Consider the following 12,691-nt stretch of genomic DNA (forward strand, 5'->3'; position numbering starts at 1 on the left):
TTTAATTAGTAAAGGTTTAGGAATAATTAATTCAACCCCCCCTTTCCTAATTATTCTCAGGCCACTCGATCCAACACTCATCGCACTTGAGGATACGTAGGAGCAATGACAACAGCCTTGTCGACCTCAAAAAAATAAAAAAATATAAAAAGGGAAAATACACAATTTTGAAGTCATATTTTGCACACTCAATTAAAGACTGTTGTCTCTTGTGATGGGAGTGTGGGGTGCAAATACCTTCCCTATGCGTAAACAACTCTTGGACCCTTATTTTCAAAATTTGCAGACCTCGTTTTGGTTTTTCTAACGTTTTCCCTCGAATAAACGTTAGTGGCGACTCCACTCATTTTCTCCCTTGGAGACGGACGCGCTTTGGCATTTCGCCTCGCCCTCCCGCCAAAAGGTAGGTTGCGACACCATGCAACATTAACATGGGTCATGCTAGGATGTGGGGTACACAAATTTAAAAGGAAGTTGGAGTGTCGTTTGGCATCCTTTACTCTTCTAACCCCATTCCCCCTTCCCTAACTGCTTTTTTCTCCCCTCACTCCCTTTGTTTTCTTTCTCTTTTCCCTCACATTCCCACTTCTCTCAACCCTCATTCCTTGCATTTTCTTCAATTCAAGTAAGTTGACTTCTAATCTAGCTTTTGTTTTTGTGTTTTGACTTTCTAGGATAGTTTAGGTCATTTAATCTTCAATGAATTTAGATTAGGTGGTTTTTGGATAAAAAATTACTCAGTTTTTCTAGAATTCTTGTGATTGTTCATCACAACACGAGCCATGCTCTTAGGTTTGAAGCAGATCATGCTCCCCAGGCCATGCTGTTTTACACCCTGACGTAGCATGGGTTGTGCTCCACCAGCATGGCTTGTGCTGTAAAAAATTTAAATTAACATTTTTTTTGTCCCATTTCTTCTTCTACTTTCTTCTGTCCAAGCTTATGGAGAACTTTTCTTCAACTGTCAAATTCTACACACGTTCACCTATAGTGGGAATTGATGAACACCTTGATAATTCACAGCTTGCTTCACCTCAGGTCGCAAGCCATTTAGAAACATCACACATTTTGAGCTTTCACCATCCCTTCCTTGGTAATGAGGAAAATACCTCACTAGCTCTTCAAACTTGGCTGCGTATTCAGCTACAGTCGTGTTCCCTTGCTTGAGTTCAAGGAATTCCATCTCCTTCTTGTTCCTAACATCTTCAGGGAAGTATTTCTCCAGAAATACCCTCTTGAAGGTTTCCCAAGTCATAGCTTGACCTTCAGCCTCCCAGCATTGGTGAGTGTTCTCCCACCAATACTCAGTTTCTTCTACCAGAGTGTAGGTGCCAAAAGCAACCTTTTTCTCCTCAAGGCATGCCATCACTCGGAAGATTTTCTCAATCTCCCGTATCCAATTTTTAGCACCATCAGGGTTGTATCCTCCATTGAAAGTAGGGGATTGTTTCTTTGGAAGCGATCCAACCCTTGATACTCGATAGCTCCTGCAGCTTCTCCTTTATTCTGGTTTCCCATATCCTGGGCTAAGGCTTGGAGAGCATCAGTTATCGCACGATCATTCCATCTAGTCATTACTCCCTATGCATACCAGGAAGTGAGAACATGAAAAAAAAAACGCACAATAAAAAGAATAAGATGATTTCATATCTATCTCCAGTCCTTACTTAAGTTACTCTTGAGAGTTGATGCCTCAAGAAAATACTCCTCTAAAATAGTCTTCCCTTGAGACATTAGCACTCATTTTCCATCCTTTGTATTCCTGACCGCTTGCATGTAGTCCCATTGCACTTCACAAATTATATAGATGGTCAGTCTAATAACTCATGACAAGGCATTGAAACTCATGGTATAACATACATCAGGGATACAAACATGTTATGACTACATCATTCAAATCTCTATCACTCATCGAAACACAACAAAGTGACAAAGTTCCAAATCCAAACAACAAACACCAAGCATTCAACAAGGTAACTAGAGAATGCACAAAGAAACATAGCAGAGTCACAACTCACTAGCCGAAAGGTTCGACCGGCTCTGATACCATTAATGTAACAATCCGCCTCATTGCTACGATATCACTTACCATAAAATGTGACATTTCAATTAAGAAGTGAAAGCTTCATTAATTTGATTGTGAAAAAGATGGTAAATTTTTCACGATGTACATTCATCAAACAACTCACAAACAAATGAACAAATACATACTTATATATATATATATATATATATATATATATATATATATATATATATATATATATATATATATTGTACACCACTACACATCTTTCAAATGTCAGAACATAATTCAGATTTTTTTTACACATATCTAAACTTGGGACTTACATGCCAATTAAAAAGATTCAAGGAACCAACTAAGGAAGAGTTCATAACAAAACATAACTCTCCCCCAAAATAAATCCCAACGTTATCACGTCGACTTGGCGGCTCCAACAAAAGACTTCCCTCCAAGTCACCTACTGTTACTCATCTGCTCCCACGAATGAAAGTTCGAGATCATCACAGGCACCAATCACACGATACAAAAATTGCAAAGGTGAGTTTATTATAAAAGATCAACAAACACCAAAAGACAATTATTAACAAGAAAACAATAACAATGACCACAATCATTCTTAATAACCCATCGATTCAACGCACACTTAACAAACTAGTCATCAACTTTTTCATAATTCAATTCATATATGCTTAGAATGATGCATGTACCTGACTCAACTCTAAAATGCAATGTGGTACCATTTATTAGGAAATAGCCTAAGCTTGTCCACATGACACTCTCACTTAGGGAAACTAGGCAGCAAGTGTCGAGGTCACCCTGTCGTGCACAGGCAACTCCCCCCCTATGGTGATCAACTTGAGTCTCAAGGAAGTTCCAAACCAAGTGACATGCCCCCAAGTACAAGTATTTTTCCTCATGAAAAACTACGAGTACTTACTGACAAAGTTTGTACTATTTCCATGCAATATGAAGTATGAAACATGAACATCATCAATGCACTGACCATTAATAGTTAAAGATTCTAAGCCATCCCCTTTCTCTCTCCAAGAATGCTTAAAACTCTTTAAAACACTCGATTTCCCCCTCTAGGGATATCCAACATGATCACTACACCCCCTATGTACATACATAACATACATCATCACAATAACATCATCAACATCAACATCATCATCAACATCACAAGAAATCACATTCCACATACATACATATAAATTCATGACCGAGATTCACATTTCTCAGGTCTTCAAGCAACATAAACCTCATACAACAACAATCTATAATATCATAAGAAACATATTTTTAAGGAAAATTCTAAATTAAAGGGGAAAACTATGATATTCAAAAGAAACTCTTATGCGCATTTAAAATTTAATAAAGAAGTAAATAGAAGAACAAATATAAAATTTTGGGCAGAGTCTCCTCTATAATTAATACTTTTCTCAAAAATTCCAATCAATACAACAACAACATCATTGACAATTTCAATCATCAATAACAAACCTATCACATCCCATTAGTTAAAAACACAATTTTTCTTGAAAACCAACATGCACATCAATAAAAAATACATCACATCCCATTAGTTAAAAACACAGTTTTTCTTGAAAACCAGCATGCACAGGGACAAACATACATCCCCATAATTGGATTCTCTGACCCCAACTATGGTATCAAAAGCTATAAACAAACAATAAACTCCCCTCACCTATCTATATCTCTCTGTTAGTTCCTTGCGGCGTTGTTCTAAGATCTCTTGGGTTCATGTTCGTTCGTCCAAACGTAGAGCTCTATATACCAGTATAGATTTCAAAGTCAAGGTTAATATTAAATTTTAGGGTCAAATACCCATTCAATTTAAAAAAGGGCTAAAGGGGTGTTTTGAGATTCATATCAAAGAGAGGTCATTTTGAAATTCTGATCACGCCACTGTGACCAGGGTTCAACAAATGTTACAAAAAAAAAGTCTATTTTATAAAAAGGAAACTTTTACAATGTCTCTTTTTCAAGGGTTTTTCAAAGAAAGTGTAAAAACATCCAATAATGGTACCCAAGTCAGAAGAGATGTAAAGATAGGCACAAACTAACAAAGAGAAGGTTTAGAAATCACGGTTACCTCGAAGAAACCGTGAAGGAAGGATTGGAGGCTTCATTCTCTACCGAATCTTCGAGTTGAGTTTTGAAGATTCCGCTCCGATTAAACTATTCTTCTCCGTGTGGTGGTTTGACGGCAAGCAAAGGCGACTCGTGGCGGTCACCGATGGTCAGTGGTGGTGGAGGAGGAGGTTGTGGGTGTTGAGGGAGGGTTTAGGGGAAGAGGTGGAGAAAGAAATGGCTCTTTTGCGTTGCTGGACGTATTTGTAGCCTGCAAGACTCGTCTAGGCGAAATTTGGCTTGCCTGGGCGAGCTGATCTAGCTCAAATTGTACTGCTTCGGTTAAAATATCATATCTCATACTTAAGATATTATATTTCAATTCCCAACGGTCCGAATGTGAGAAATTGGGTTACTAGCCTATAACCCGAATTTAAAAAGCAATCCAACGGTTAACGAGTTTAGGATTGCATTTTTAGTGGAACAAGTTTAAGTAAAACTTGAAATCTCATAATTTCAAACTAAGTCAATAAAAGTCCACATAACTCAACATCCACATCAAGCATATCACACGTGGCTAATTTACAAAATACCTTAACTCATCCAAATTAATCAAGTAATCAAATAACACAAGAAAAACATCAAACATCTATTTTTAATTATCGAAACTTCAGGGCGTTACATTATTCAGTTAATTGTGTTGTTCCACTGTTCTATCTTTTATATTGGAATTGATGATGTAGCTCCATGTGGAGCTTGTAGGCCTTGGATCTTCTTCATCAATAGAGTCTTTTGCTTCTTGAAGTTCAATGGAAGTGGAATGGAGAAGAAAGAAAGATGATTGGAGACACCACTTCAAGGAGAGGATGAGTCAAGCACAAGCTCACCACCATAGGAAGCCATGGATAAGAGCTTGAAGGAGGAGAAGATGAGGGGAGGGAGAAGGAGCAAGAAATTTTTTGCCTCAAATGAGGTATCAACTTTGAAGTTTGATTCTCAAATGATCAAAGTTGAAAAATTGCACAGACATGATCTCTATTTATAGCCTAAGTGTCACACAAAATTGGAGGGAAATTTGAATTTCTATTCAAATTTCACTCGGATTTGAAATTGAATTTGTGGAGCCAAATTGTGGAGCCAAAATTTCACTAATTATGATTAGTGAATTTTAGCTATGGTTCAGCCCACTAATCCAAGATCAAGTCCAAGATTCTCCACCAAGTGTGCTTAGGTGTCATGAGGCATGTAAAGCATGAATGACATGCACAAAGTGTGACTATATGATGTGGCAATGGGGTGTAAGAAGCAAATGCTCACCTCCCCCTCTAAAATTTAATTGGATTGGGCTTCTTCAAATTCAATTAAATTTATTTCCCAACACACACATCAAATATTCACTTAATGCATGTGAAATTACAAAACCACCCCTAATATAATAACTAGTCTAGGTGCCCTAAAATACAAGCGCTAAAAAATCCTACATTTCTAGGGTACCCTACCTACATTAAGGAGCCCTAAATACAAGGTCCAAAAATAATGAAACCTTAATCTAATATGTACAATTATAAGTAGGCTCATACTTAGCCCATGGGCCCAAAATCTACCCGAAAGCTCATGAGAATCCTAGGGCCTTCTATTGCATCTCTGGCCCAATCTTCTTGGAGTATTCTATCCAATGCCCTTGGGGGGTAGGATTGCATCATTCCCCCCCCCCCTTGAAAAGGATTTGACCTCAAATCCCGAGGTTCTTGAAACTCTGGGCTTCTTCCCTCCACACCTGTAAAAAGAATAAAAACATATATATTAGTGGTGTTTGGTATGTTGGAGTAAGGTAAGGTCTGAAAACCCATTTCCTGGGCATCTTCCCGTGGGGGAACATGGTTCCTCATAAACTTAATGAGTGGTGCTACAAGTATAGAAAAATATGGGATAAACCTTTTGTAAAAGTTTGTTAAGTCATGGAAGCCCTAAATTCTTCTTATACTTGGTGGAGTGGGCCACTCAGGAATGACCTTTATTCTCTTAGGGTTCATGGGAACCCCTTGATCACCATTTAAAAAATTAAGGAAAGTAATGCAATAAAACGTACATTTTTTTATATTTTCATGTCGATTACTCCTAGCAAAAAGTATGACAAACCTAAGGTGTCCCATATGAGCACCTAGGTTTGTATTGAAACAAAAAATAAGAACAAACCTACCTAATGAGTTCCTATGTATGTGAATCATGAAGATGTTGGATGCATGGGTGATTTTACAAAAGAGGATTGCACCACTTAACACATTCATCATACCACCTATCATAGGGATTTGGTGCCTCATAATACCTATTTTGGGCACCAAAAAAGCACAAGGATGTAAGCTCTTGCAAACCAAACCCTTATCCAACATCTCCTTTAGTTGAGGAATAATCTCAAGCCCAAGAGGTGTGGCAGTGCTAACAAGTGTCTTTTTACAAAGGAGAAGATGTAGAGGTTATCTAAGAGGGGAAATTTCTTTAATGTTTGTCATTATTGCAAAATGACTTTCTTTCTTAGCTAACTTCTTGGAGGAGACACTTAACTCCTTACACTCCTCCCTAACCATTAAAGGTTGTCATTCTTCTTGGAGGTAGATTTCTTCACTAGATCCTTCCCTTTTTGCTTCTTCACTTTCACTAAAGGAAGGTGAAGTAGTAGCCTCATCTTGACTACCATAAATGTCTTGGCCCCTCATAATCATGGTTTTCTTGGTGGGCCATTGAGAAGTAATGTGTCATCTTTCAAGACATTTAAAGCACTTTATAGAGCTAGTATGCTCTTGCATACTATCTTTAAGGAGTTGCTTTTATATTGCCATCCCCTTATCATCTTTGGGCTTACAAGGTGTCGCCCCTAAGATGCCTAGACTTTGGTCTTTCTTTGGATAAGAGTAAGAGCCATAAAATTTTGAAGTAGACTTTCTTTTAAGTTGTTGCTCTACCCTTATTTCCCAATCTAAGTAAGCCTCTACATTGTCCTTCCCATGGAAGCATGGGAGGTTAATGTTAGTCTCTTGAGGCTTTCTTTCCTTTTCTCTCATATGGGAGTGAGGTCTAAGATGTGACCTATGCCTTCCTTCATAATAGTCACGAAGTTCTTCACTTAGGCTCGTACAAGAGTCATGACTACTATAGGTGGCATGCTTTTCTTTTCTTAACTCTTTTAGTATTTTCCTTCTTTCTTCTTCCCTTATTATCTCTCTTTCATCTTGACTTATTTCTTCTACTTTTTTTTTCCTTTTTCTTTTCTCTCTTATTTTTCTTTCCACAACTTAAGGGATCTCAACTTATCTAATATCTTATACAAGGGGTCCTTAGGAGTAGAACCCTCACCATTAACACTAGATGAAGAATGAAGACTCATGAGGGTTCCTAAGTTGTGGTTCTTTCTTGTTGGGGGTTTGAAAACAAAAGGTAAAAGAAACTATTGTTGAAACTAGCCAAAATAAACACTAAAAGAGGTGTGAAAGATAAGGTAAAAACTAATTGGTAAAAGGCAAGCTATCTAGGCGGTTTGACAATGGAAGGTAAAGGAAATAAGCTATGAAAGTAAGCAAGAAATTATAGTGCAAGAAATGCAAACTAGGCGAATCCTAAGAGTGTTTGGATGACCACATTTAAGGTTCCCAACAAAACACTCACTATCCTAAGGGAAAATTGCCTAAAATTATTACACACAAATGGAAGTTTGGTAACCTATTGGAGGCTCCCAACACACTTCTAATGAAAGGCTTTTTTTCTTACAAAAACTTGAAAGCAATGAAGGTAAGTAAATTGCCAATTACAAAATTACAAAATGGTCCTCAATTTTGGTGGTTGTTCTCCCTTTGGTGATTCACTCAATTTGGAGTGCTTCTTAGTCCAATAGCTCTTAAGGTGGTTGGCCCCTTCCTTCTTGACTCAAATTCTTCAAGGGATGGCACCAATCCTTATTTCTAATTCCCTATATGGCAACTTATAACAACGAAACAAAGATACAAACAATAACCAAAGACCAAAATAATGAAATGAAAGCTAAAACAATAGAGTTTTAACAAGACAAACTTTCAAGGATTATTCAACAACTAAAGCAATGAAAAACACATAAAAGGAAGCTAGGACTCAAAGAGAAATCTCGAATGGCTCTAAAGTAGAGTAAAAAAAAAAGACTCAAGAAACCTCTAGTTTTGGCACTTTTTTTCACACTATTTTTCAATTGAAATTTCATAACTAAGATTGATATAAAATAGGCACCAATTATAGAACAAATTTTGAGCCAAAACAACAATCACACTTCTCTTTCACTTTTTTTTCCTGGACACTGATTTTCGTGCCAACTTGTGTGATTTTTCGTATTTTTTCATTTTATCCAAATCAGTTGGTTATTTTTTTTATAATTTTGTTCCAGATGTCTAGAAAACTCAGTAAAAAGTTCAGCTCAAAATTCGTAGTGACTAATTACCAGTAATTTTTACAAGTATGTATGTTCAAGCTGCCAACACCAGCGATTTCAACCTAGAAATCAAGAGTAGTGTTTATGTTGCTTAAGGCTTGGATAATTGCAATTTGTGTTTTATTATGCTCAAATGTCTGGAATAACACAATTCAAGAGAGCTTAAGACTTATTTTGATTCACAAATCCAGCCACAACTCAGAACCACAACTCAATTTCTTCATAGGCATCATATAGGAAACTTAGAAAACAAAACAAAGTTCAACAACAAGACTACTTCTAGGAATTGATTTAGAACATGTTATGAACTAAATAACATGCATGAATTAGACTCAAAATTCAAAAGATAGGCTAAGAATGACAAGAATACATGAAAAAATGTATCTAGAATTCTATCAACAAAATCAAAATTCAACAGACTTAGAACATAATGTGACAATTATTATGACTAAACATGACTTTAAGACAACATGTAATAAGTGATTTACACTAAGATTTATGTGTTTTTTTTACTAATCAATGTTTTGGAAGAAAATTTAGATCTAAAGGTTCAGCACAAGAATATTAGGACTAAAAATGATAGAACCTAAAATCAACACAAAAACATGATTCAATAGTAGATCTATAAAATTTGAACCAAAGAAATGCAAGAACAAGGGTAGATCTAAGATTTAATCGGTTTATTTTTTTAGTATATACTCTAAACAACACCAAACCACAACATAATGGAGGATATACATGGAGAAATAAGATGAAGAACATGGAATTAAAGTGAATTGACCGAACAAAATGGTAGAGGAAGCAAAAGAACATCACCTAGAAGAAGATGCTCTTGATACCGCATGATGTAGCTCCATATGGAGCTTGTAGGCCTTGGATCTTCTTCAGCAATGGAGTCCTTTGCTTCTTGAAGTTCAATGGCAGCGGAATGGAGAAGGAAGAAATATGATTAGAGACACCACTTCAAGGAAAAGATGAGTCAAGCACAAGCTTACCACCATAGGAATCCATGGATAAGTAACAGCTTGAAGGAGGAGAATATGAGGGGAAGGAGAAGGAGAGAAGGAGCACGAAATTTTGTGCCTCAAATGAGGTCTAAAATTTGAAGTGTAATTCTAAAATGATCAAAGTTGAAAAAAGGCACACACATTGATGCAATCCTACCCCGCAAGGGTATTGGATAGAAGACTCCAAGTAGATTGAGCCAGAGATGCAAGAGAAGGCCCTAGGGTTCTTATGAGTCTTAGGGTAGATTTTGGGCCCATGGGCTAAGTACAAGCCCACTTATCTTTGTAAATATTAGATTAAGGTTTCATTATTTTTGGGCCTTGTATTTGGGGCTCCATAATGTAGGTAGGGTACCTTAGAAATATAGGATTTTTCAGCCCTTGTATTTTTGGGCACCTAGACTAGTTTTTGTATTAGGGGTAGTTTTGTAATTTCACATGCACTAAGTGAATATTTGATGTGTGTGGTTGGAAATAAATTTAATTGAATTGGTAGAAGCCCAATCCAATTAAATTTTAGAGGGGGAGGTGAGCATTTGCTTACTACACCCCATTGCCACATCATATAGTCACACTTTGTGCATGTCCTTCATGCTTTACATGCCTCATGACACCTAAGCACACTTAGTGGAGAATCTTGGAATTGATCTTGGATTAATGGGATGAACCATAACTAAAATTCACTAATCATAATTAGTGAAATTTTGCCTCCAAAGTTTGGCTCCACAAATTCAATTTCAAATTCAAGTGAAATTTGAATTGAAATTCAATTTTCCCTCCAATTTTTGTGACACTTAGGCTATAAATAGAGGTCATGTGTGTGCATTTTTTTCAACTTTGATCATTTGAATATTAAACTTCAGATTTCAAAGCTCACTTAGAGCACAAAATTTCGTGCTCTTCCCTCCCTCTCCCTTCATTCATCTCCTTCTTCCTCCAAGCTCTTATCCATGGCCTCCTATGGTGGTGAGCTTCTTCTAGACTCATCTTCTCCTTGAAGTGGTGTCTCCTCTCTCTCTTCCTTCTCCATTCCGCTACCATTCATCTTCCAAGAAGCAAAGGAATCCATTGATGAAGAAGATCCTAGGCCTACAAGCTCCAATGGAGCTTACATCATGTGGTATCAAGAGCATCTTCATCTAGGTGATGTTCTTTTGCTTCTTCTATCTTTTTGTTTGGTGAATTCTCTTTAATTCTTTGTTCTTCATATTATTCTCCTTGTATATCCTCCATTGTCTTGTGGTTTGGTGCTTTTTAGAGTAGATTAAAAAAAAATAAACCGATTAAATTTTAGATCTACACTTGTTCTTGCATTTCCATGGTTTAAATTTTGTAGATCTACTCTTGAATCATGTTTTTGTGTTGATTTTAGGTTCTATAATTTTTCACTCATAATATTCTTGTGCTGAACCTTAGATCTAAATTTTATTCCAAAATATTGATTAGAAAAAAAAAACACAAAAATCTAAGTGTAAATCACTTAATCCATGTTGTCTTAGAGTCATGTTTAGTCATAGTAATTGTCACATTATGTTCTAAGTTTGTGTTGAGTTTTTATTTTGTTGATTGAATTATAGATACATTTGTTCATGTATTCTTGTCATTCTTAGCCTATCTTTTGAATTTTGAGTCTAATTCATGCATGTTATTTAGTTCATAACATGTTCTAAATCAATTCCTAGAAGTAGTCTTGTTGTTGAACTCTTTGTTTTTGTTTTCTAAGTTTCCTACATGATGCCTATGATGAAGTTGAGTTGTGGTGCTGAGTTATGGCTGGATTTGTGAATCAAAATAAGTTTTAAGCTATCTTGAATTGTGTTATTCAATATAATTGAGCATAAGCAAACACAAATTGTAACTATCCAAGCCTTAAGCAACATAAACACTACTCTTGATTTCAAGGTTGAAATCGCTGGTGTTGGCAGCTTAAACATACGAATTTGTATAAATTACTGGGAATTGGTCACTACGTGTTCTGAGCTGAAATATTTATTGAATCTTCTAGACATCTGGAAAAAAATTATAAAAAAAGAACCAAGCGATTTGGGTTAAAGGAAAAAATAAGAAAAATCACACAAGTTGGCAGAAAAATCAGTGTCCAGGAAAAAAAAAGTGAAAGGGAAGTGTGCTTGTTGTTTTGGCTCAAAATTTGTTCTATAATTGGTGCCTATTTTATACCAATCCTAGTTCTGAATTTCAATTGAAAATTATTGTGAAAACAAGTGCCAAAACTAGAGGTTTCTTGAGTCTTTTTTTTTTAGTTTTTCTACTTTACTCTAGAGCCATTCTAGGTTTCTCTTTGAGTCCTAGCTTGCTTTTTTGTGCTTTTCATTGCTTTAATTGTTGAATAATCTTTGAAAATTTGTCTTGTTAAAACTCTATTGGTTTAGCTTTCATTTCATTTTTTTTGGTCTTTGGTTATTGCTTGTCTCTTTGTTTCCTTGCTTGTGAGTTGTCATATAGGGAATTGGGAAGGAGGATTGGTGCCATATCTTGAAGAATTTGAGTCAAGAAGCAAGGGGCCAACCACCTTAAGAGCTATTGGAATAAGAAGCACTCCAAATTGAGTGAAACACTAAAGGGAGAATAGCCACCACAATTGAGGACTTTTTTTCTTTGTAATTTTGTAATTGGCAATTTGCTTTGCTTTCAAATTTTGTAACAAAAAGGCCTTTCATTGGAAGTAAGTTGGGAGCCTTCGCTAGGTCACCCTACTTCCATTTGTGTGTAATAATTTTAGGCAATTTTCCCTTAGGATAGTGAGTGCTTTTTTGGGAACCTTAAATGAGGTCATCCAAACACTCTTAGGATCCGCTTAGTTTGCATTTCTTGCACTTTAATTTCTTGCTTACTTTCATAGCTTATTTCCTTTACTCTCCATTGTCAAACCGCCTAGGTAGCTTGCCTTTTACCAATTAGTTTTTACCTTATCTTTCACACCTCTTTTAGTGTTTATTTTGGCTAGTTTCAACCATAGTTTCTTTTACCTTTTGTTTTCAAACCCCCAACAAGAAAGAACCATAACTTAGGAACCAACATGAGTCTTCATTCTTCATCTAGTGTTAATGGTGAGGGTTCTACTCCTAAGGACCCCTTGTATAAGATATTAGATGA

General features: G+C 36.2%; 1 protein-coding gene across 1 annotated transcript; it reads right to left on the reverse strand.

Annotated features, from left to right (window-relative positions):
- Positions 1-985: 985 nt before the first annotated feature.
- On the reverse strand, positions 986-1,366 carry LOC102661980 (uncharacterized). Its single transcript, XM_006580614.1, has one exon. It carries the CDS (start codon positions 1,364-1,366, stop codon positions 986-988), a length of 381 nt encoding a protein of 126 aa, XP_006580677.1.
- Between the last annotated feature and the right edge of the window lie 11,325 nt (positions 1,367-12,691).

The sequence above is a fragment of the Glycine max genome, chromosome 5, assembly GCF_000004515.6.
Source record: "Glycine max cultivar Williams 82 chromosome 5, Glycine_max_v4.0, whole genome shotgun sequence".
Classification (NCBI taxonomy): Eukaryota; Viridiplantae; Streptophyta; class Magnoliopsida; order Fabales; family Fabaceae; genus Glycine; species Glycine max.